Raw genomic sequence first — 25,575 nt, 5'->3', positions numbered from 1 at the left:
CTGCTCAGGCTTCCAGCCCCATCGCTCTGGCTTCCGTGGTTTCTGCGCCCCAGTCCATACCGAAGTTTCTTCCTACCAAGCACAGTGACCAGTTTTGCTTCCAGGCGCTAGAACATGCTGTATCTCTGCCGGAAGCAGCCTCCCTTTCTGCAGCCACCTTTCCTCGACCCTAGTTAATGCCCACCAGACTTTTGGTCTCACTTGGGAAGAAAATAGATGCCTTCCCTGACGCCCCCCACCGCCCACCCCGCACCCAGTCAGAGCTAGATGCTCCGTGGCACCTGTGCGTCCCCAGCAGAGCACGTCTACTGGATGGCACAGTGCTCTCCTCGGTGACACAGAGCAGGTGCTTAGTAAATGCGTGTTGGATGAGGAACTGAAGGGGTCCTCGAGTCCCGAGCGCTTATCCACAGTCATGGCATGTGTCACCATCTCTCTGATAACAGTTCTGTGTCTGCAGCCTGGACCCCTCCCCATAAACTCAGACCTAAATGCCCAGCTGTTTTCCATTCAACAAATATGCGTTGAGCACTTACTATATGCCAGGCCGTGTTCGAGACCAGCACAGCCGCGTGGAAGTAAGATGTGTGCCACCTGTGTAGTTTCAGATTTTCCACTAGCCACAGTAAAAAGTAAAGGGAAACAGGTGAAATTAATTTAGCAATATATTGTCTTTAACCTAGTCTATCCAAAATATTTCAGCACATCATCAATATAAAAAAGGATTAAGGAGATACTTTATATTCTTCGCATTGTACTGTCTTTGAAATCTTGTGTGTGTCTTGTACTTGGAGCACATCTCCGTTTGGACCTGCCACAGGTCGAGACTCAGCTGCCACCTGTGGCTGGTGGCTGCCGGAGTGAACAGAGCAGATCCAGATATTGGGCCACAGTGGTGAACAAAGCCTGCCCTCCTGGAGCTTACAATTTGGTGGGGAAGGCAGATAATAAGTACATATAGAATATACACCGGGCTGAGGTAAGAGGAAAGAGAGAGAGAGTGGCATCCTCCAGGGACACTGCAGCAGAATGTCGCAAGTGTCCAGAAAGAGCATTCCAGCTGGAGGGAGTGGCTGGAGCAAAGGCCCTGAGGCTCAGGGATATGCCAGGGGTATTGGAGTCCAGCAAGGAGGCCAGTGTGGCTGGAGTGCAGTGAGGGACAGGGAAGGTGGGGATAACCAGCACCTCAAATGCAACCTCAGCTTTCATAGTTCTCGCAGTTGCTGGTGTCTCCCCACACCTGCACCCACTGTTGCTGTAGCCTGTCCTCTGCCCTCCTTCTCATCCCGTCAATCACCGGGTCCACCCGTTTTACCATCAAGCATTTTCTCCCTTGTCCACTTTTCTCCACCCCTTCTGAAGCTGTCCACCGTCAGCCCAGAGTTCTCCCACAGCCTCTGCCCCTGCCCCCTGCGATTCCAACCTGAATGCCCCCCTTGCTGGCTTACAGTCCTCCACTCCCATCGCCTCAGGATCAAGTCCTGCTCCTCAAATGGCCTTGACTGGACCTGTTCCGACCTCTACAGCCTCACCTCTTCCGCCATTCCAACCGAAAACTGAAAATGGTGAGAACACAGAGCTGGAGACAGTTTTTGATCTCAGGAAGCTATTGATCACTTCTGCATCCCACCTGGCTAACTTGTCCCCTTAGAACTGTAGCTGGGAGAGCCTTCCTAGCCCTGGCCCAGGCCAGGTCACATTTCTCTTCCCGGGGCTCCTGTGTGCCCAAGCAAGACCCCACCGTTGCTCTCCCCAAGCTATAGCCGGGCCACCATCCTTGGGCCAGTCCCCCCATGACGGACAGGCCCCGGCCCCATGGAGGAGCATGTCAGTCCTTGAAGACCAGACTCCACAGCAGTGCTTCTCAACGGGGGGACATTTGACAAAGTTTGCAGACATATTTGGAACTCACAGCTTAGGGGAAGGCGCATCCAGCTTCTAGTGGGCAGGGATGTGCTGAACACTCTGCCATGTGCACTACGGCCTCTCAGTAAGAAGTCCTGGGCACGACATGTCCACCCGTGTGCCGTGGCTGAGAAACTGCTCTACAGTGATGAACTGTGAACCACTGTGGGCGACCTCCAGCCCTTCAGGGTCCCAGCAGCAAGGTACTACCCCAAGGGGAGCGCTTTGTAACGTAGGGGCCACGGCTCTAGTCATGACGTGAGGAGGACCCTGTCCGCGTTCGGGGCAGGGACTGAGAATGCCAGGAGGTTGTCCCACACCAAAGAATTGTCACACTCGACCTTCGAATGTCCCACTGAACTGCTATCCACGCAGACCATTAAGGGTTTCATTTGGGTGGTTTTTTGCGTGGTTTTGTTATACACTGTCAGTTTTGTTTGTTTTTTTTTTGTATGTGCCCCTAGTAGGAACCAACCCAGGACTCTCTGGTCTGCAGGCCGACGTTGAGCCCAACCGGCCAGGGCTACACTGTCAGTTTTTAGTTCAACATCCAACCATATTCTTTAACGTTCCTGTGCTTCACGTACAGTGGACACAGTGGCTTCTGACCTTCTTTTAGATCCAAAAGTATCCATTAAAAATGGACACAAACATGGGACTATGTCATGTCTGCCATGTGGTTGTGTCCAAGCATTTACATATTGAAATTCATAGTACTCTTCCTTTAATTTTCCTTACAATACAGTGTGGTAGCATATTGTGTATAGGTATGTTGTGTTACATTTCATTTCAGATTCACAAAGAAAGTGAGAGAAAATATTTACTAGAGGAAGGCAGTGTCTGCCTGCTGGCTCCCGCCAGGGCCAGAGAGTGAGATAAGCGAGGGTCGGCCGCCACCTGGTGGCTGATGTAGAAATGGCATGCGGACTCCGGTGGAAGAGACCCCTTCCTGCCCAGCCGTGCAGCTGACCCTTCCCAAACACAGCTTCCACTGCCACCTCTCCAGACCCCCTCCCCGATATTGATGTTTGTCGCTTCATTTGGGACTTCAGAGATCCAGGAGAGAGCCCTGGCTGAGAGGTGGGAGCCCAACTTGCTGTGTGACCCTGGACAGGGGCACTGCCCTCTCTGAGCCTTGATGTGTGGTGTGAGGGGTGGGCAAAATTGGTTTCTGAGGACCCTTGAGGGTTGCCACACTCAATCCTCTCAACCAGGTGCATCCAGTTTCTCCTGCAACCTGTCCTCTGTACCTCCTGCTCACAGGGCAGCCCTAGGGCTTGGCAGAGGGCAGGGCAGTCCTCTTTGGAGGCAGAGGGATGACAGGCTGGCCTCCTAAGCTTCTATTCCCTGACCCAGGTCCCCATGCCAACTACCACTCTGCAGTGAGGTCAAGTCTGTTCACTCTAAAAATAGAACTCCTCTGCTATTAAAGGACCCCAGACCCAACCTGCGGCTTCCTGAGGGCTAGCAACTCCGAGGGCTTCCTCTGCAGCCCAGGACTCCTGGAGAGCAGGGGCTGGCACCCTCCCTCAGACTGGCGAATCCCTCCAGGTGAGGGCAGTTTCTCCCCCTCTCCCTTTCTCGCCTCCAGACTGGGGCTCCCTGACACAGACCAAGGGCTCGCCAAGGGCAGGCCTGTCTCTTGCCACAGGGTGTCGAAGACCACAGCACAAGAGGGGCCCTGTGCTGCTGCCTGACGCCCCAGCCCCAGCCCCCTGCCCAGATGCTGAGAGAAGGCGGTGAGGCAGCAAGGCTGAGGCATGTGTAGAATAAATATAACTTTATTCTTTATCCAGTAGATCTCAGTGGAAAGTCCAACAGTAACAGGTGCACCAGTGAGCTCTGGGGGATGAGACCCCAACCCTGGGGCAAGGGGGGCCAGGCAGAGCCAGCTCCCCCAGCCCAGGGGTGCAGGGGATGAAGGGAAGGGACCCCCTTAGACCCGTCCTGCGGGGCAAGGAGGGAGTACGGGTGTGGGGTGGGGTTGGGGGGCAGGCCAAGGAAATGGAGGAACTCAGGCTGTGTCTGGCGGCCTATGTATGTGTGTGTCTGGGGGCCCTGTGGGTGGTGCTGGTGGCTTAGAGGCTGGGGGCAGGGACAGCTCAGACCCCTTGGCCAGCCCCTTCACAGTGGGGGGTAGGAGGGCTTAGATCCTGTGGACCCTGATGGGGGGCAGTTCAGCCAAGGACACAGGGCTGGGGAACACACGTTATGTTCTGAGGACCCCCCTTTGCTTGGCCCCGACCCATCTCTGGTGGCAGATGCCCTCCTCCTAGGGGCTGCGGCGAACGGTCCACACCCAGTGGTCAGGCAGAGGGGGGGGGGCTGGGGGCTTCCCCACCACAAAGGAGGGGAGGGCAGGCCTCAAAGTTAGTACTTCACAGTTTTAAAGAGAAAACTGAGGAGAAACGGCTGGGGAGAGGGCCAGGGGGACGCAGGGACATGGAGAGAGAGTGGGAGCCCACCCCCAGGACCCAACCCCCCCAGCTCTGGATCCAGCTCCCCCCAATACACAGCACAGATTCCTTCAGTATAAATGTGCTTAAAATGAAAATTCTTATTAAAAAAATCAAAACCAAAAAAATTAAAATAAAAACAAAACCAGCAATAATACCTGGGGGTTGGTATGGCAGGGTATGTACAAGGGGAACCCTCCACCCCTGGCCCACCCCCTCTGTCACCAACCGAGGCAAGGGGGTTCCCCAACCGGGGGGCAATGGCTTGCAAGTTCTGAGGATGTGGGAGCCAGGTCCTGGCATTTGCTGGTGATGAAGATGTGGCGAGGTGGGCAGAGGGGTGTCTTGATGAACACGAGGCCCCCAGGCCCCATCCTGAGACCCAGAACCAGGGGTCCTCACTCAGTTCATGACCTTGCCCCAGGCCGCAGAGTAACAGTCCACAGCACCCAGGCCTCTGTCCAAGGAGCAGCCACCTCCTTCCTCCTGTCCCGGGAAGGAAGACAGGTGGGGCAGGGCTGGCTGGGGTTGCATGGTTGGTAGAAAGGCAGAGAAAAGCCGGGCAAGGGGCAAGGGCTGTGTCCATGGGGCGCAGGCGGTCACGGGGAGTGGGTGGCCGGGCTGCTTCTGTTGGAGCTGGGGCTAAGGCTGGGGCTACAGCTGCGGGGTGGGGGAGCCAGGCCATTCCCGTCCCGCCCCCCACCCCCCGGCTGTCCGCTCAGAGTGTCCAGGCCCTCTGAGTTCTCCAGCATTTCCTGGATGAGAGGCGGCATGGAGCCTGGGATCTCCATCTTCAGCGTGATCACCCGCTCGGCCCCTGCAGGAGAGGAGGGCACAGGTCAGCACACACCCACTCCCCAGCTCCAGGAGGGAGGGTGCAGGGGGCGGGACAATCAGTGCTTCCAGTATCAGTATCTACCACGCACTGAACTTGGGGCTTGACTCTGACACAGCAGCTCTCTTAAGTCCCCAAGTCCGAGGGGCAGCGAGCGGGTAAATGGTCTTGAACTCAGGCGCGGGTGAGACCACTTGGTCTGACACTGGGCCCTTCCTCTGTGCTGAATGGCCTGGCTTCTCCTGCTGACACCTCAAGGAGACTCTCTGAGCACCATCACTACCTCACTCCTCAGCTGGGGTCAGAGCGTGAAGTGACCTGCTCAAGGGCACACGCACACCACCTGGCTCCAGAGCCGTGTCCTTAACCACCATGCAGAGGTGACACTGCCACCTTAGAGCTCACGGGCAGGAGGTCACCTGGGCTTGATAGGGTCTCTGGGGGACCTGCCTAGACAGACAGGGACAGCTTGGGTGCTGAGTGGGGCATCGTCCCGGGCACAAAGACATTGGGTGTTGGCTGAGATGTGGGGACCTGGCCCTGGGTCCTGGTAGGCACATGGGGCCTCCCTCAAGGTGTGGGAGCCTCACCCTTAGCACTGATGCTTCGAAGGTCCGTGATCTTCATCAGCATCTTGGGGAACATGTGGGGGCGGCTGGGCCTCCGTTTCCGCACGTAGACCTTCAGCGCCTCGAGCAGCGGCTCCTGCAGCATGTCCACCCTGTCTGGTTGCTCCAGGTCCTGCCGGTCTGAGAAAGCACAGGTGCCCCCTGAGCGCTGCCCTGGCCAACCTAAGAACACCGATGTGCTCCCAGCCTTGGCCACTGGGGGGCGCGCCCGACCAAGACACAAGCTGGGCGTCTGTTCCTGGACCTCTCCACACCGGGCGGTGAAGGTGGGCTGTGCGCTCGGATACAGGCCCTTAAATGTAAGCAGAGGAGCTGAGGATGCGTTCTGTAAAGCCAGCCCTCAAGCGGCCAGAAGATGCTCAAGCAGGTCTCCAGCTCCTACCCATTGTGGACACCAGCACGATAATGCAGAACTTCTAACAAAATAGTAACAGCAGCCAACAGTCACTGTGTCTTACTCTGGGCACACTGCACTCTAATTACTAATGACCACTTTCATCAGCCCATCAGCTTTATGCGACAATTACTGCCTCATTTTACAGAAGTGGGGGGCTCAGGGAAGTTTGGCAACCTGCTCAAGATCAAAACTGGCCGGGACTTGAACCTGGGTGGTCTGACCAGGTGGGGAACCAGAGCTCAGGTCTCCACTGCCTCACCCCTTCTGTGTGGCCACAGACCAGACCCTGCCCCTCTGGGACTTGGTTTCCCCCTCTGAGCAGGCCCCTTTCTGACCTAATGATCCCTGGACATCCTAGTGAGGGGCTTCAACACCACCCAGGGCTGGCCCCAGGGCCCAGGCCCCCTGCCCACCTCCACAGATGAGGCAGATGGCACTGAGCAGCCCGGTCTCAGCATCGTCCATCTCCAGGGGCAGCAGCTGGTTGGCGAAGGCAAACACCAGGTCTGTGAGGGGCCCAAAGCCGGCGTTGTGCATCTGGGTTCGGTTCAGAGTCAGCCCGTCCGAGAAGGTCATGGTATCCTGCTCGGGCGTGTACCTCGTGCAGATCCTCAGGATCTGGGTGCAGAGGAGGCACAAGTTCAGGGACTCACCCATCCCCCCAGCACTTCTAGCACCAGCATCCATCCCCACAGGGCCACCTGGCAGGCAGCCAGACCAGTGTAGCCTGATAGAATCTTCTACAATAATGAAAACATCCTAAGTCTGCATCACCCAACACAGTAGCCACCAGCCACAGCGTGGCCATCGAACACACACCATGCTGGTGCGACCGAGGAACTGACCGGTGTCATGTTAGTTCATTTCGATTTAAATGGCCACACATGGCAAGCAGCTTCTGTATCGGTCTGGTTTCGGGTCAGCCCCTGTCCTCATGAAGAGAATTTAGAATTCTCTAGAAACTGAATTTCCAGGCAAGAATCATAGTGAACTATGTCCACAGTTCCCAGGACAGGGTACACAACAGGAGCTCAATACATGCACATCAGCTTCTACTGTGTCAAACCCTGCCTCTTGCATCCAGGGCATGGTGATGGGAGGCAGCCTGGGGATGGCACACTCTGCACCTGCCCATTCCTACCAGAAAGTCACAGCCCAGATCCCCGGCCTGGAGGGGGCCGAGAGGGCTGAGCCCCTCAGGATGAATGACAGGGAGGAGACTCCTCAGTGAAGGCTTTGGTAATCCCTACCACACCCATCCTGCCTCCAACCCGGCCCACCCTCTAGCCCCGACTCCAGCTGGACTCACACCAGCAGGCTGTCCCATCTTGTCCTGAGCTAGTGACGCCCTCTCCCAGGCTCCTCCTACACTCCTAGGTGCCATCTCTTCTGAACCTCTTCCCTGGGGCCCAGCAGCTGTGGCTTTCTCATCTGCACGGAGGGGAGACAGCATTCCCGTCCCCAGCCAGCACTTATCCCAGTTTGCAACCTCTGTTTACGTATCTGTTGCCTCCCAAAACAGGTTTTCAAGAGAGGGGACAGTGTTGTGTTCCTCTCTGTTCCTGACACCCAGCCCAAGGCCTGGGCACACAGGGTCCCAGGTGAATCTTTATTACAGACTGAACAGAGGGGAAGGCGGCTGGCTGGGTGGAAGTCTCAACAGAAAGCTGGGGTGAGGGTGGGTGAATGTGTGTGGGTGAGTGGGTGAACTCGTGTACATCCAGGTGCTGAGTGGCTAAGTGGCCAAGTGGCCAAATGGACTCAAGGGGGAGAGGAAGGGTAGATATTCGGGTGGGTGGGGCACTTGGATGGGTCTGTTCCAGACGAATGTTAAAGGAAGGTGGTTACTGGGTGGCAGGGCATCCTCCAAGGAATGGGCAGGCCCGGTGGGCGGGGCGGGGCGGTGGGCGGGGGCAGGCCCGATGGGCGGGGGCAGGCCCGGTGGGCGGGGCGAGGCGGTGGGCGGGGCGGCCCGGTGGGCGGGGGCAGGCCCTCACCAGGATGTCCAGGCAGGCAGCCTTGAGAAGGGTGATCTGGTCAGCAATGGTGAGAGTGGTGAAACCAGGCAGCTGCTTGGCGAACTCCACAGTCTTAATGATGCACTTGGTGGAGAGTTCACTGAACTTGTCCCAGAGGTCGATGTCCAGAGAGACACGTTGTTCTGAGCTGTTGTTCTGAGAGGACAAGGGAGAATGAGGGCCTCCTCCTCATGGCACCCCTTCTGGGCCTGGCGCCACCAGCCCCGCAGGCCTGCCCTGAACCTGGCCTGCACTTGCTGAGAAGCTCTTTGAGAGGAGGAAGCAGGAGAAGGGAAAAGAGGGGAAGGCGAGGACGTGGAGGCCTGGGCAGGAGTGAGGGGAGCCAGCCTGGTAGGACAAGTTGTCCCCACCCCCACCCCCCGACAGGCCATCCTGGGCCTGTGGCACTGGGTGCACCCCACCCCGCCAGGCCAGGGGAAGCCGTACCGTAGTGTATTTGCCCAGCTGGCAGAGGGCAGGGAAGGTCTCCTGGTGCGCTTTGCGCACCTTCTCAATGAGCTCCCCAACCTCTGGTGTCAGCGTGCAGCTCTCGGAGCACTCAGGCTTGGGGGCCTCCTTCTTCTTCTTGTTCCGGTCATTCCTCACAGCTGTGGGGGGCAGGGGCCAGTGGTTAGAGGGCAGGGGCAGGCAGCGGTCCATCCCCGGGTCCCAGTCCATCCCCGCCGGAGCTCCTCCCACCAGAGCCGCCGGCTGTGGAAGTCGGCACCCAGTGGGCACACACAGGAGTGCACACAACAACGTACCCGCACACAAACGCACATACTATGTGTGTACACATAAGCGCGTGTGGGCGCGCACACACGAGTGCACGGGCAGACAAGGCGTCAACTCATGGTTCACCCTCCATGCCCACCTGACCCACACGCCAAGTCCTGCCCGAGGGCCCAAGACCACAGCTCCAGGCCACTGTGGCCACACCCTCACACACCTACTCCAGCCCACACTCCCGAACACGTGGGTTCCTAGTCTGAAAGCAAGTGTGCAGAGTGTCCCACCTTCCTGCTCTGCCTCCCAGCCCCCCACTCCCTCTGCTTCCAAGAACAAGAAGCCTCCGCTGGTCCCCAGCCCTCCCGGCAGCAGTCTCCCTGGGGGTCCCTGGGACTGGCTGGAGGAGGAAGCAGCTCCTCTCCTCTGGCAGGGGAGGTGTAGGGCTCCCCAGCCTGAGAGTGGGGGGCCGGACAGGAGAATCTCTTGGCCCATTAGCTGGGGGAGCTGACAAATCACCGGGGGCGCTGAGCCGCACACACCACTCGGCTTTAAAGAAGCGATGGGGTCGTTACCAGCCGATTATCCCAGACACACAATCACTCACAGGGCCAGTGGTGGCGGCTGCTGACGCTGGAGGAAGAGAGGGTGGGGGTGGGGGCCTCAGGAGGGGGCAGTGAGTTGGGGGGGGAGCTGGCATAATTTGGAGATCACTCATGTCGATTCTGCAAATTCAATAAAGTGCAAGGGAGAGAAGGGAGAGGGAGAGTGGGGGGATAATTTGGGAAGAGAAAATTGCAGCTGTGACAAGACGTTTATCATTCGGAAGCTTTAATTCTATTGAAATGGCAGCTGCTCAGCTCCGGGGCACAGAGCAGCCAGGGAGAAGGAGGGAGGGAAAGGGGGAGATGGTGGTGGGAGGGAGAGGGGGTCCCCACCCTGGTCCTTCTGCGATGAAAAGCTCTGGGAGTGGAAGGTGGCAGAAGCAGAGGGAGGAGGAAGTGCTGAGCCCTGAAGGTCCCGAGTTGTCACTCATTATGCAGCATGGAGCCGCCACTTCCTGGGTTCCTAACAAGGCAGCCCCTGCCTCCTGTGGCAGGGTGACGCAGGATCCCTCCTCTCCTGTACCCTCTTCGGTCCCCCCACACCCCTTCCGCACTTCTTCCACTGCCCAACCTACAAAGGGCTAGGGGGTCCTGCAGCCCCCTCCCCCACCCCATCCCCCAAGGCTCAGGCTCCATGGCAACGGCCACGCAGACAAGGAGGCGTCTGTCAGCGTCATTTATCTCTGACATCATCAATCACCGGTCACCACGGCAACACCCATGATTCAACACAAGAGGGTCTCCCTGTCCAACCTTCCCTCCTCCCTCCATCCAGCCTCAGCTGAGCCCAAACTGGAAACCCCCGTCCTGCTGGGATCTGAGAAGTCCCAATTCTCTCTTCCAACTCCAGGGCTCAGGCTCCACCGCTGGACAATGGCTTTTCGATCCCTATGCCAGCTGCACCCCCCCAAAACACACACACACACACAAACTGGTACCCCTCAGTGTGGGCCTTTCCCTAACATGCACAATCCAAAGGCACTTGGGGATGCTTCTGAGCCCTGCCCCAAACCCAGCAGGGCCTGGAAGCCAACTGACCTGCATCAGACACACAAGCACACACAGCCAGCCACGTGCAAACAGGAACGGCTGCAGTCAGCTGGATACATGGACAGACCAGTCCTTGTAGCTATACACAAACCACCCTTAACCATGGGCCCACACACTCACCCTGCCCCCTGCCCCCTGGCCTTTAGGAGCACCACAGGCCCTCCTGGCGTGCGGCCCCTGGCCTGGCCCTGCACTCACACTCTTTGGACATGCCCACTTCGAAGCACTTCTGCAGCCGACAGTACTGGCAGCGGTTGCGGGTCACCTTGTTGATGATGCAGTTCTTATCCCTGTGACACGTGTACACCATGTTCTTCTGGATGCTGCGGCGGAAGAAGCCCTGAGTGTGGAGGGGAGGGAGTCAGATCAGCCACACCCACAGTGGGAGCCGTGGCAGCCTGTGGCTTCAGCCAGGGGCTCAGAAGGCCAGGCTGCTGCTACCCCCAAGCCTGTGGCCCTTACCTACCTGAACAGGGGGAGTGGCCCACCTATAAGGACACCCCCAAAAGAACCCCAGTACCTGCCTCTACACTGCAGGTAAGCAGAGAGGTCTTCCCCAACCCACACCCACAGACCCTGCGTCCTCCCTCCTCGGGAAAAGGATGTCAGGGCTGCCGGTGGGTCAAGAAAAGGGGGCTATGGGGCCAGAGGAGAGAGAGGCAGAGGTCTGCAACCCACAGCCCTGGGCTCGGAGCACAGGAAGAGAGGCGAGCAGGAGAGGCCATGCAGGCACACACACAGGCTGGCATGAGGGATGGAGACACACACTCTCTCAGGACCAAGCAGCAGGACACGTGTTCGCCAGCCAGGAAGATGTGCACAGACTGATCACAGGCGAACCCGGGCTGCTTAGGAGCTCCACACACAAGCTGACTAGATACAAACTGACAGACCAGGAACAGACAGGGAACCACCAGACAGGACAGGCAAACACACACACCCTGAGGCCTTCGGCTTTGCCCTTGATCTTGGCCCCACACCGGGGGACAGCTACTCCAGGCTGAGGGGCAGTCTGGAGCCCTAAGCCCCCAAACTGTACAGTTTCTGAGCCCCAGCCTCTGAGAAAGAAACAAGTACAGAGGCTCAGGCCCTGGGAGATGAAAAGGGGAGGCCCTGCCCACAGCCACTGGGAAGGTGCAACCACATCTGTACCCTGGAGCCTAACGTGGGCACAGGGAAATCCAGCCAGACACTGGGGAGCCCACAGCCTGCGCATCTGAAGGACAGGCCAAGGCAAGGCGCCTGCTCCTAATTGCCTCCTGCCAGGCTGCCATGGGGAGGTTCAGGCAGGGCCACTGGGGGCAGGCCTCCTGGGTCCCCGGCCAAGAGCCAGGCAGCAGCCAGCTCACCATGGCAACCTGAGCAGCGGCGGCAGAGCAGCCCTCCGCCGGAGGGAGGATGGAGACAGGGAAAGGAGCTCAGGCAGGAGGGGACCTCTTTGGTTTGGGGGACCCCTGCTCATCTACGGGGTCTTCTACTGCAGGCTTCTTCTCTTCCAAGACTGTTGCGACCTTCCACACAGGAACAAGTACAGCAGCTTCAGGGACACCCCCACCCCCATCAGCATACTCCCAGGACATGGCAGTGGGGACATTTCATTTATCTAATCAGGACTGTCTTTCCCAATGACTCAACTCACCTTGCAGCCCTCACAGGCGCTGACCCCATAGTGGTAGCCTGAGGATTTGTCTTGGCAGACAAAGCAAGGCTTGTAGATGCGGGGGAGCGGGGGCGGCGAGGGAGGGCTGGGCACTATCTCTTCGGAACTGCTGCTCTGGGTCTCAATGGCTAGAGAGAGAAGAGGGAGGGGCAGTTAGAGACCCAGGTAGCCATCCTTAATACTGTGCCCATCTGCCTCCTGATCTCTCCCAACAGCCCTTCCCAGCCTCACCACCTCTGCCCCGATTCAAACTCGGGGGCAGGAACACAGTCTCAGCAAAGCTGGGACTCCCAGCCAGACTTGGGGATGAGGCTGCCAATGAAGCCATCAGCACCTATCACTCCTATCTACTCCCCCAGGACTCCACCTTCAAACCCAGAAAGATCAGCTGATAAACCATCAGATGTGTACATGGACATGGCTGTACCTGGGCAGTGGGTGGGAGTCAGCCTGGTTCTAAAGCCCTGGCCCCTGGGCAGCCTGGACCCATCGCCCCAGTTAGGAAGGAGTTAAGGCCTATGAGGAGGGAGGGAAGAGGACACAAGCTAGGGGCAGAGGAAACTGGGGTCAACAGGATATTCAAAGCCAGCCACTCCCCCACCCCCTGGGCTTCCGCTCCCCCCCTCCTCTCTGACAACAGCCATAGCCCCTCCTCCACCCAAACAATCCTCTGGCCAGGGACTCAAGGCAGGGTGAGCAAAGAAGAGTTGCAAATGTTAGGGCAGGCAGGGACTCCCTGATAAGCAGGGGGACCCCCCTGGAGACAGAGAGAGGAGTCCCTATGGGCCCCGGAAGCCCCTGGTCTGGGTGCCCAGACTTGGGGGAGCAGCATGACAATGGGGGTCTGTTCCCATCAATGGTCTGTCTGTCTGGCCTCAATACTATGTCCGGGGTTACTACCCACCCTCCCCTCCTGTTACTTAGCTCCAATAGGGCAGCCAGGAGGGCTGACCCAGCCAGCAAGGGCAGCCCTCACTAGCCAAACCCTCCCCAGTGCCTGGCCCCATGCCCATCACCCCAGGCAGAACAAGGCTGGACGGGGTGGGAGCTGTCTGTGCCTAAAGCCTGGGCAGCCAGGGGTGAACTGTGCTGGGTGGAACTGTGACCAAGGCAATCCCAGATTCCCAAGAAACCACCCAGCAGCCTCCTGGGGCTCGAGAAGTCCATTTGTCCAAAGACAAGGAATGCCAAGGATGCCTCCCCAGTAGGTAGGTCCCCACCTCCTACCATACCCCAGAATCCTACCTAGTCTCACCCCAAACTCCAGCACACAAGGTCCTGGCATTCAAAAGGGCCCAGAGCTTCTGGCCCAAGCACCTTATGGCCATGAGTCACATGGCCCCAAAGGCCAGGCACGGAGAAAAGAAGAGCCTGGACCCTGGGGGCTGGCTGCACGCACCACCACCCTTACCTGCGGACACATCATGGACTGCCAGGCAGGGTGGCAGGGAACCAAGCCAGAAACTTTGGCAGGGTTTTCCTGGCTCTTGCCAGGGCCTGGGCACCGCTTCCCCGGCCAGCCTGGCTGACCGGCACTGCTGTGGGCCCACGCTCCCTGCCTGCTCAGAGACCAGCCCCAGCAAAGGAACAGCGGATGTCCATACCCCCACCAGCTCACAGACTCTCCACTGACCCCACCTCCCAGCCCTCTGCTCCTCACCCCAAAACCGAACTGCCCTGGCCTGGTTTTCCCCCACCTCACTCTGCAGCAGGCCAGACAAGCAAATCAGACAGGCAAGAGGCCTGAGAACAGCTGCTGGGGTGGGGGGCAGGCTTGGGGGGCCTGGGTGAGGCCAGGAGGCAGAGGGGTGAACGACAAAGGAGCCCTTTGTTGTGCTAACTTTTTCCAAGACGTAAAAGGAGTAACAATAGACAATCCAGACTGGTGGTGGTGTGGGGGGGGTGCCAAGGACACGGGTGGGGGGCTGAGGGGGGGCTGTGGCCTGGAATCCCAGTCAGTGTTCCAACAAGCAGAGGATGAAGGCACTGACCTGCCTCCCCTTCCCATCAGCCCTTTGCCAGGGTTGGCTTCCACAAGGCCCACCTCTAAAATGTACCACACTGGAGGGGGAGAAGGAACAGGGGGAGCTTTGGGGTTCAGAGTGGGGTAGAAGAAGGAGGTGTGGCATGGAGAGAGACACACAGGATATCAGGATGAGGGACAGACCACTCTAAGTTCAGAGTCAAAGTAGTGGGGCAAAGGTCTGTAGACATTTGGAGCTCAGGCAAAGTCCGGAGCATGTTTATGGAACTGAAAGAATGTGCTTTGTAAAATTGTTTTGTGGTAGCATAAGGGGAGATGACTCGATGCGGGGGCTACAGTTTGGGCTGGGTGGGGCCTCCCTTCCACCCACCAGGTAGCCAGCGGGCTGCCTTTGAGACTATAACGTGGTCTATATTCCCACCCCCAGCACATCCCACCTGTCGCCTAGGTAATAGAGCTGAGGTTTCCAAGTGTGCCCTTTGAACCCAAAGTCTCAGGGCCCAGTGCCCACCTCCTCAAGCCTCCAGCCAGTACTCTGGGAAGGCATGGGGCACTCAGGGACCCTCAAAGCCTCTGCAAGAGTTAAGGACACAGCTTTAAGTCTGCCCACACGAGCCATGGGGGAAGGACTGCCAAGGCCTGGCCCCTCCCCAGAGGCCCCAGCCCACAAATCTCTTCTCTTCCTGCAGAAAGACTAGGTTGGAGAAGCACCACACCTTCTCAGCTCAAAGTTCCAGCGCCCAGCACAGGGCTGGCACCGGCCCAGGAAGCCTGGGTCCCCTCGGCCTGCGCGCTGCCAGGGTGCCCCTCCCCCGCTCCCCTCCAGGCTGGCAGGAGGCGCAGAGCGCTCCGGATTCCCCACGCCCCAGGCCCCAGAGCCTTTTGCAGGCTCGCACAAGGGGCCGGTTTCCTGGAGGAGATCAGGAGGAAATCAGCCGGGCCCCTGGCCAGCAGCTCCCCTCCCAATCCAGCTGGCGCCGCTCCTCTGCAGCTCCCCTTGCAGCCCCTGGGGAGGCAATGGGAAGGGGGCGCAGGGCCCTGGTACTGTCCTTCCTCCTCCCGGGAGTTGGGGTGGGGGGCGACTTGAGTGCAGCATCTTGGTAGAAGGCCCCTGGCCCAGCGGCCACCGATAAGCATCTATTCCCCTCCCCCCAGTATGGGGGCCACGTGCTTCACATTCTTGGACGTCTGGGAGCGGGCGGAGACGTGAGCAGCGGAGATTGGTGGGGGACAGATGGGGAACTACATCCTGGTGTACCCCTTGTCCTTTAGTGCCTCCAAACAGGAGTTCTAGGGAGGGTGGCAACGTCCCCAGGGCCCTGCAGGGCCGGGAAGGTTTCCTCTCAAAGCCCACATGCTGTCTCTCCCCACCTCTGCTGCCCGAGGCAGGAAGGAGTGAAGAGGCCGGAGGGCTCCTGTCACCAGAGGACCGCCACACACTGCCAAGGTAGTGGTAGTGACCCGTGTACTCTAGGCAGGGTCTTGTTGCCACTTCCAGCCTCCAAGTCTTTGCAGTACCTCCGAACACCCCTCCCCCAGCTCACAGCATGGGCTTGAGCCCAATGACATACACACACCTATGAGTACTACAAGACCAGGGGCCCAGGCCTGGAGCACTACCCCACCCCAGACAGAGTGTGGGGGACAGGCCTCCATTTCCCCATGGCCGGCCTCACCAAACCCTCAGATTGTTGGACTCCACACTCCCCCTCCTCCCCTTTAGTTGGGCTGGGAAGAGCTGAACTGCCCCCACCAGCAGAGGAAGAGACAGGGCAGGCGCCTAAGGTCTCCCCATCCCTGCTTCACCCCTAGTCCTCTGGTAGTCAAGGTGGTGAAGGGGGTAACCCTGGCAGCCCTGCCCCAATTACCCAATTGGGGAGGTGGTGAGACACCTTCCTTCAGCTCAGGGAGGATGGGGAGAAGGGTGCTGGGGTCACCCCTCTCACCTCTCTGTTTTTGCCAAAGTGAACCCACACTCACATCTCTGTCCCTCCCACAGTCTGCAGCCTTCAGCCTCCCAGCCAATCTGCACATTCCCTGCTCCCCCCCCCCCCCCCCAAGGCAAAGGTCAGAGGACAGGACAAAAGCAAAGGCTTGGGTTAAGGTAGCTCGGGGAGAGGCAGAGGTGAGGTGTCTCAGTCTCTCTCCTGGAGCAAAAGGGCTGGGGGTTGCCCTTCAACCCTTTCCAATCTGCCAGGCCTCCAGAGACCCACTCCACCCCCTCCTCCCTTGCAGGCAGTAGGGAGAAAGCAGGTTCAGGAGGATAGAGAAGCTACCGGGAAGAGTTGAGCCCTGAGGGGATTGGGAAGAGACCCGAGCCTTACAACAATAAACCCCGCAGGGGAGTGCTGCTCTCTCCCACCCAAGTACACTACCCGCACAGCTGGGTACGAACACACCCAGAAGTGCACCCCGGGCATCACACCTCCCACAGGGCAGAGCCCCTCCCTACCAAAGGAGCCTGAACCTAGACAGGGGACACTGAGAAGAGAAGGTAAGCAGGCTGCCAGGACTCCAGGGTTCTCATTAGCACCCCTTAGGAAGGGACAGTACCTGCTCCTTGTCCCCCAGTGAACACAAGGTAACAAAAGGACATGGCTGGGTTGGGAAGGGATGTATTCCTTTCCAGAGTAGCCCCAGACCCACCAAAAACACACTCATCTCCTAGGGAACAAACCTGGTTAGGATTAGGGGGAAGAGGATTCTTCCCACCAGAGCAGCTCTCTCTCCATTCCTAGGGCAGAAGCCTCCAAGATGCCAGCCAAGTGTCTAGGGCCAGGACTACACTCAGATGGACAGGTGCCCCTCCCCAAAATGGAAGGGTCAGTTAGGATGGCAGAGGGGTGTCTAATAAAGTTGCCCTTTCCTGCCACACCCCACTGCTAACACCAAAGACATCCAGTGCTTCCCTGACACCCACTCTAAGGACACAAGGGCAAGGGCTAGGATCTGGGATCCTCTTCAGAGCAGACAAGCCCACAAATGGTACCTTTTACCCGACCCTCCAGGGTGGGAGAAAGAACCCCTCTGCTGTGAAGCTATTAGATTCCAAGTAAGAACATATGAAGTGGGGCAAGGGGCTTCATGTCCCCCTCCAAGAAGTAGGATAAATGAACAAATGTTTTCAGAAGGGAGGAATCCCCAAAGTTCCTTAGCCCTAATGGAACAGAATTAGCGCCGAGGGTTACTCCGGGAGTCGAATTGTCCAGCAAAGGTACCCGGGTTTCAGCAAGAGACAAGGGAAAGTGAAGGGTAGAGACAGGACCCACCACGCCCCCAGGCTCGAATCCCGGGTCCGAGCGGAAGCTCCACTGCCCACCCCCACCCCCTACAATAGGAGAGCGGTGGCTGGTACCTACAATGGTTTGAGCCATTCCAAAGCGGAGTCCGGAGCGGGGTGGAGTAGGGACCAGGTGCGGGGAGTCCCTTCTCTGGGAGCAAACAGGCCCGATTCTGGTTATAAAAATCCACCACCAGGAAGGGGTTGGGGGTGGGGGCGAGCCCCCCCACTTCCACACTCTCGTACATCTCCGCACAGACAAGAGATCCGGGGCGGGGAAGTCCTGAGAGTCGCCTCCCTCACTCGGCCGACAGCGCCATCCAAGGAGAGCAGAGGGGCGAGGGGCACGTCCCCCGCCCCGACTGACGACCCCGGCGGGGCCGCCCTCTGCCCAAAGTCCCTCGGGTAAGTCGGCCCGCCGCTCCTCCAGTTCCAGGTGAAAAGCAGGGAAGTTGTGTGTGCTGGGGGAAGGGGGGTCCCTCGGCTGCCCCCGGGAACGCCAGGCCGAGCCTGGGAACTCGGCGGCTTCACCTCGAGGGGGCTCCCGTCTCGAGTCTCATGGTGTTCGAGGCAGAGTCCCGCGGCTCCCCAAGTGCGCCGGGCGGGGGCGGGATCAGCGCGGGAGGCGGGGGCTCACCGAGCACTTCCTCCTCCCCTGCCGGGGCTCCCGGCTTCTCCGGGGCGAGGACACCGGTGGGGGTGGGGACCCCTGCGGCCCCGCCTCCGCCAGGCCGGCCGCCGGGGCTCCAGCGGCCGCTGCCCCCCACCCCCAGCCTGCGCCCCCCATCCCCTGCGGACCCACCCCTCCCCCCACCCCGTCCTGCCCAGGCCCCGCCCCCTGGCTTAACCCTTTCCCGAAGGGTCTGGCGGCAGCAGGAGAACCGCGGGGACGGAGACGAGAGGCGGGATGCGGCTGGGCGAGTAGGGGGAGCCTGGGAATGGGGCGGGGAGAAGGGACAGAGAGGAAGAGGCTCTGGAGGAGTAGCCGAGTGCCGAGTACCGACGGAGGCGGCCACCGGGAGAGGAGGGGGCTGCGCGCAGAGGCCTGGACGGAAGAGGGGCGGATGTCTCCCCCATCCCAGTTCCGGCTCCCCACCGCCCCCATGGCATGGTCAGTCCCCGCACCCGCGGCGCCCGGCGGGGGAGGCCACGGTGCGGGGAGGAGGGGGGTGGTCCCGGTGTCCTCCCATAACACACCCCCACCCAGCCCGGGCCTCATTTGCCTAATGCAATGCGGCTGAACTCTCGCTGAACTCGCCTGGCGGCGCCTCACCTCCGGGTGACCCACCCACCGCTGCCCGTGACATCACCCGCTCGCCAGCCCGCCCGTGGGTCTCGCCGGCCGGCCCCCTGCCCAGCCGACCTGGGCCAGCTCCCGGCGCGGAGCGTGGCCGCGGGGCGCAAAGAAGGGCCGGGGTGCGAGTGGCCAAGGGCTAGCGCCACGGACGCAGACGTGCCGGTGTCCCGGGTGTGACACTGTGCAGCTCAGGGCTGTGTCGGATTGAGACACCTGGCTTGTGTCATTGTCTGTGACATCATGTGTGACTGGCGGCCGGCCCGCCCGGAACCCAACGGGCAGTGCGGTGCTTCAGCACACTGGCGTGCAGCCGTGCAGCCGGGGCTCTCCTCCCCACGCTCAGCGTGCTTCCGGTGACCAAGCACCGCCCAGGGCATCTCCCAGCGGGGGACCAGGCTCAGCCCCCCACCGCACAGTCCAGCCCTGGCGAGACCAAAGGAAGAACTGTTGCCTTCCAGCTGACCACTTCCTCCTGGAAGCCCTCGGGATGCCTGTTCATTGGAAGAAAGGCCTAGGCTGGGTAGGTCCGTGAAGGAGGGGGTGCGCCTGGAGGAGAGGGTATCCCATGACTCCCTCTGACCCTGCAGCAGAGCTCCCTCGTTCCAAGAGGGGATAGGAATTTACGTGCTTTCCAAGGATATTTTTCCAGAAGCCAGGTTTTTAACATATGTATATTGCCATTTAATCCTCACAGCAACTCCAAGAGAAAAGAAAGCATTGTTTCTATTTTACAGCAAGGCTAGGTAGGTTGTCCAAGATCACACTGCTAATAAAGGGTAGAGTATTTGAACTTTCTGCCATCAAAGCCCATATTCCTAAAAAAAAAAAAAAGCCCATATTCCTACCACGATAGGCCAATTCAAGGACAAAAATTGTATTTTTTGAGCACCTCCTATATGAATACGCTGGTGAGCCTGTCCTTGCAGACCTTATGAAGCAACAGCCATTAAGCAAATACTTGTGAATATATATGTATATATATGTACAATATATGTATAACATGCAATATATATGCAATATATATAGCATATTATATATATTGCAAACAGATCATTGGTATTATGATACAGTGCTTTGAAGGAGAATTAATGTAGGTGTTGATGGGTCAGGGAGGACTTCAAAGCAGAGACCTAGTTATTCAGGCAAAGAGTAGGAAGGAGTGCAGTCCCATAAAAGAAAGAGCCTGTGCAAAGGTCCTGGGGCTACATAAGTTGGTGAGTTCATTCAAGGAACTCACAGAGGACTAGGGTAGATGGAGCATAAATTTCAGGAGGAAAGCGGGCAGGAGACCAGGCTGGAAGGTGGGCTGAGACCAGACCAGGTGAGCCTGTTGGCTTCAATTAGACTTTTGGATTTTATCCTAAATGCAAGGAGAACCCACAGGAAAATTCCAAGCAGAGGAGAGGCAAGATCTGAGTTACAGCATTATAAGATCTCTTTTTTTAAAAAAATACTTTTTATTGATTTTTATTATTTTTAGAGAGACATCTATGAGAGAAAGAAGCATCAACATCAATTGGCTGCCTCCTGCACACCCTCTATTGGGGCTCAAGCCCAAAACCCGGGCATGTGCCCCAACTGGGAATTGAACCAGTGACCTCTTGATACATAAGTCGATGCTCAACCACTGAGCCACACCAGCTGGGCACTTATAAGATCTTTCTAGCAGGTATGTGAAGAATGGATTGTATGAGGACAAGAAAGACCAATTAGAAGCTACTGCAGTCATCCAGACAACACACAGTGGTAATGTAGTCTAGGATACTGGCAGTGTTGATAGAGGAAGGTGGATTCTTGAAACTTTTTGAGGGTAGAATCAAGGGGGTGGGGGTAGGAAAGGAGACAGCAATGAGGGCTGGTGTGTAGCTTGTGCAACAGCAAAGTTCCTGAGGCTCAAACGTACAGAAGTCCTCCCTGGCAGGAGTGGCTCAGTGGGTTGAACGTGTCCCAGGGACTGAGAGGTCCTGGTTCAATTCCTGGTCAAGGAATATGCCCAAGTTGCAGGCTAGATCCCCAGTAGGGGGCGTGCAGGAGGCAGCCAACAGATGCATCTCTCTGACATTGATGTTTCTATCTCTCTCTCCCTTCCTCTCTGTCTAAAAATCAATAAACACACACACACATATATAAAGGGAGAAATCTACTGGGCTGGGGAACAGGCTCTGAAGTGAGGTCTGGGCTGCAGATGGAATGCTGAGGTCTGTCTGGGGCATGAATGCAAGCCTTGGCAGTAAGTGCATTGCTGGGGAAGAGGGCAGATGTTTCCACAGCCCCTAGTATCTTTCTTCCCAAATGATGTAGCTCCTGGACATCAGTTTTGTGCTAGGCTCTGTGTTCACAGCTGCGAAGTACTAAGGGATCTGAGACTCCCTGCCATCAAAGACCTGGGGGTAGGGAAACATCTCCTAAATGATTACAGCTCACGGCAGGAACTAGGTGGGGAGAAGTCACTTCATGGTAGAGATGAGTGTTATAAGAGAAAAAAATAGGGACCCACAGGCATTCAAAGGAGGAAGAAGTGTAGCGAGTTATGGGAACATCTCAGAACATTTCTGGAAAGAGGCTGGATTCAAGATGTTCCTTGAAGGATGGATAGGGTTTCTGGAGCTGGAGAAGGGGAGAAGTCAGGAGTGAGATGCCTGTGCTGGGCAACAGCAAGGTCGTGGGACAGGTCAGATCAGAACACAGTGTACTAGGGCAGTGGGACAAGAGGGGAAATAGATCGCTGGATGGTGGGGGAAACTTGATGGCAGCGGCCTGCAGGCCTCGGGTCTGTCCCCACAGCTCCTCTAGGGCTGTGCACCTAGCTGGCCCTCAGTAGGTGTGGGCTCAACTGGCCCCCACTTGTGCCAGGAAGGGCTCCCTCCTGTCCCAACCCCATCTAGAGAGGACAATAAACATGAAATCATGAGGCTCTGAGCCAGATGGACAGTGGGTCCCAGTATAGAGTGGCCATCCCCCAAGACAATTCCTGGTTCCACCTGCCCCTCATCATCACTGCTCATCACTTCAAGGGTACTTGAAGCACCCACGCCCTCACCAGCAACCAGGTCACCGTGGCCTCAGCAACTCGCCCAGCCAAGGATGGATTAGGAGTCTTGCTTTAAAGAGGAGGAAACAGACAGAGAGAGTTTGGGTGACCTGCCCAAGGCCAGACAGGAAGAGCTGTCCTTTAAGACTGCTGCCCACTGGGGCCTTGGTCTGTGGGCTGGTTGAGGTTCCCAGCAACCCATTAGTCAAAATGGGGAGGAGGGCCTCTATTTCTGATCTAGCCAAGGCTGAGGGCCTCCAGTCCACCTAGGGAGACCCAGCTCCACTGGCTATCCAGACTCCACGAAGGAGGAGGAAGAGAAGGAAGAAGGCAGTATGGGCACCACCCCAAAGTAAAGAAGAGAAACACTTCCTCTTTCTATAGACCACCCCTGAAGGGCAGCCAGGGCCTGCACTGGCACATCCCCATGGGCGCACGGCCCTTACCACGGCATAGACATAATGTCAGGTCTTGGTCAGCTAAGAGGACAGGCTTCCTTCCCTGCGTTCCCTCCCCGAAATCATGCTGGGATCCTGCCCAGAGGGGGCCTGTGCATTATTAATGCTGCCAGATAAAAGGTGAGGGGCTCCATTTTCACTTAAAACCCCAACCAACTCTCTGTTGGCTGACTCTACATTTTGGACCCCAGGAAAGGCATTGTTAGCTGTACCCCCACCCCCTGGGCTGTCCCTCCTATTGTCCAGGGAAAGAGTAGGCAGGAGGGAGGAAGGGAGGACACAGACTGCAAAGGGGAGAGAGTGGCAGAGGAGACAAAGAGAAGGGCACACCCCTTCCTCCCTCTCCCCAGGGTCCCGGACCCCAGGGCCATTCTCCCGCGTCTAGGCACACAGCAAATACGCGGACAGAAAAAGTGTGAGCCAATCTTTTGGGGCTCCCATTCTTGGCTCCTCTACTGATTGCTTCCAACCTCCCTGCCCCCACCCCACAAACTGAAACAAAATAAGAATATGAACTGTGGCTTTTACACTCTGTTCCTACAGTGTCTGTCTGGAGATGGGGGAAGGTTGCCTGCTAAGCTCTGCAAACTCCTGTGGCTGCAGTGGGCAGATTCGGGGGTGGGATGGGTGTGAACAGATTGTATCCGCAGCTTCCAGGACAGGATGGAGATCTGGCCCAGGCCTCTTATCGCTCTTTCCCTCCAGCCTTCAGAATTCAAAACAGAGAAGAGAGGGCAAGGCTTGGGGGTGGGGGTGGGGGGCTTCCTGCGCCCCCTACTGGGGAAAGGTGGGAGTTCCTAAAGCAGAAGCAGGGCCTCAGCCACCGGGGAAGGAGTTTCAACACTGGCACTGCCCCCCTCAGGACTACCCACACCCAGGAGTGCCCCCCAAAATACCCTCCCCCAGCTGCCAATCTAGATGGTGGAAAAGAGCCCAGCTTTCCCGGTCACTGGACTCAGTCACAACCTCCACCAGGGCTATTTTCTCACGTGTAAATGGAGATATGTCCCTCTCCCAGGACTGTGGGGATTAAGGAGCTGTAAAACCGGGATAAAGTCCCAAATGCACAGTAGGTGCTCCACAGATATTAGCAGCCTGTTCTCTCCAACTCCCACCCAGAAGGGGCTGGGCCCCTTTCCCCGTCAGTGAGACAGCAGTCACCACAAGCACAGCATGCACCTGAGTGCCCTGTGGATGATCTTACACAGATGACCTTGCCCAATCTCAGCCCTCTTTGGGAGGTTCTGGTAATAGCCCTGCTTTACAGACAAAGAAACACGCTCAGAGAGGTTACCAGATGAGTAACTGACAAAGCCCGACTCAAACTACACCTCCTGCTCCACCCTGGAATTCCTGGGGCGAGCCACAAAAGAGGTAGGTTAGTTTCCCCTCTAGCTTAGATGTTAAGAATTAGAGACCTTCCCCTCCCCAAACACACAACACAATCCACAGCCCCCCCCCCTTAAACACTGTGCCCGGAGTCACAGCCCCTCCAGCACACAAGCTGTGATACCCCTTCCCCAGCTCCTCCGGATTGGATTCCCCCAAAACACACTCAACTCTCTGACCCTCTCACCCAATACACACAAACCATTAACTCCCTTCCCAACACACAGCCAGCCTTGACCCCACCCACCCCTAAAACACACACAGCCCTGACCCTCACCACAGTGCACATAGGATCCGGCCCTCCACGGTAAATACCAGCGCTCAGAGGAGACTGAGCCCCAGGGGCTGGTTTGGGGTGGGGGATCCTGTACCATCTCTGGGACCTCCCACTCTGACTCTCTGAGAGACTATAGTGAGACAAATACCCACCTCTCCCCACAGTGACCTGGAGAACATTTATGTCATTTCATAGGCCACTGGGTCTCTGAAGGATACCCGCAAGACACCCAAGGTCCAGCTTCCTCCCGACTTGGGGAGAGGTATGGGAGGGGGAGAGGGAATGTCCCAACACCTCTGTTGGTGGAAAGTGGGAGGAGGGAGCTTTATTAGCAAGGTTTCCTACAAAAGGGTGGTAGAGAACGAAGCCTATCCCTGCTCCCTATGGGAATGGGGGCAGGGAGGTCCACCTCTCCTCGGAACTGCCTGAACCCAGCACCACCCCTGAGCGGGGAAGGCGGGAAGGCGCGGCTGCCTCCATCTCCCACACGTGTGGATACTGAGCTGCCGTGCTTCCAAACCCAGATCTGGGGCTCAGCCCCCAGCCCTGCACAAGGAAGAGGGAGATGCCCCTGGTCCCCGAAAAGGGGGAACATTAGGGAGAATCTCAGAAGCTGAGGGTCTAGGAGGGAAGAGAAGCTGTTGTTGTTTACCAGGAGGAAGGGGAGAGGAGCTGGCTCACACAGGGAGGGGGCAGGAAGGGGCATTGCCTAACCTGGGTGGAGAAAGCCAGAGACGCCTCTACTTGCCTGAAATGTGGGCACCCCACCCTGGGGGAAAAGGTTACCAGGGTGGGAAATGGGGAACCCGGAAACCCTCCCCACCCACCCCTTAGAAAGAGGAAGAAGCTTGCAACGTTCAGAGCAGGCAAAGCACACACTCTCCTGGCACAGGACAGGGCAAGGACAGGGGCCAGGCCCCTCCCACCCTCTCTGAGACCAGGCCCCAGGGGAGCACCATCTGGGGAAGACAAGTTGTCCCCTGGCACCAGGTTAAGGCCCCCAACTTCTTCCTCCCTAAAAAAATCCCACCCTGACAGGAAGTAGACACTCCAGTCATCCAAGGTGGGAACATGAACCCCAGTCCCTGCGGACAGGCGGACGCAGCAACCACCCTATAGGGTTACTAGGAGCCACAGCCACACCCACCCACTCCCAGCAACCCTGAGCCCTGAGGCTGGCCTCTCCATCACCTGCACAGACTGGGAGACCAGGCCAGAATCTTCCGGACTCCCAGGTCACTGTGCCACCCGCCTCACATCCTATGTGAGGAGGACAGAAAGAGGGAGGAAACAGGATGGAGGAGTGAGAAGGGGTGGTGGTAGAAAGGGAGGCAGTATCTGACTGTCCCTTGCCCCAGGGCTTAAAGGGTGGGGGCCTAAAGGAGCGCAGACAGAGCGCTCCCACCCCCAGCAGCTGGTGGGGCCTGCGAGGAAGGGGGCATGGCGGAGCCAGAGGAGGCAACCAGGAAGCAGTGGTGGCGGTGGGCGCTGGGCCAGTGCGGGCAGTGAGGCGCCCAGCCAGGGCCTGCCCCAGGGACAAAGAGACTCCCTGGCTCTGGGGAGAGTGCGCTGCCCCCG

General features: G+C 58.0%; 1 protein-coding gene across 11 annotated transcripts in view; it reads right to left on the bottom strand.

Annotated features, from left to right (window-relative positions):
• Positions 1-3,723: 3,723 nt before the first annotated feature.
• Positions 3,724-25,575, bottom strand: part of RARA (retinoic acid receptor alpha) — a 44,539-nt gene continuing 22,687 nt past the window's right edge. For 7 of the 11 annotated variants that reach the window (XM_036268968.1, XM_036268967.1, XM_036268971.1 and 4 more), the window contains 7 exons: positions 12,261-12,409; positions 10,820-10,961; positions 8,688-8,848; positions 8,220-8,396; positions 6,636-6,840; positions 5,787-5,945; positions 4,443-5,178 (listed from right to left, as the gene is read on the bottom strand). In XM_036268968.1, the coding sequence (XP_036124861.1) occupies positions 4,961-5,178; positions 5,787-5,945; positions 6,636-6,840; positions 8,220-8,396; positions 8,688-8,848; positions 10,820-10,961; positions 12,261-12,409 (1,211 nt within the window). In that variant the 3' untranslated portion in view covers positions 4,443-4,960. Of the gene's footprint in view, positions 5,179-5,786; positions 5,946-6,635; positions 6,841-8,219; positions 8,397-8,687; positions 8,849-10,819; positions 10,962-12,260; positions 12,410-17,624; positions 18,134-25,575 lie in introns of those variants that run through there. The other 4 variants (XM_036268973.1, XM_036268972.1, XM_036268975.1 and 1 more) reach the window with 3 other exon arrangements.

Source organism: Molossus molossus, unplaced genomic scaffold (genome assembly GCF_014108415.1).
Source record: "Molossus molossus isolate mMolMol1 unplaced genomic scaffold, mMolMol1.p scaffold_m16_p_19, whole genome shotgun sequence".
NCBI lineage: Eukaryota > Metazoa > Chordata > Mammalia > Chiroptera > Molossidae > Molossus > Molossus molossus.
This window is presented reverse-complemented; position numbering and strand designations above follow the sequence as displayed.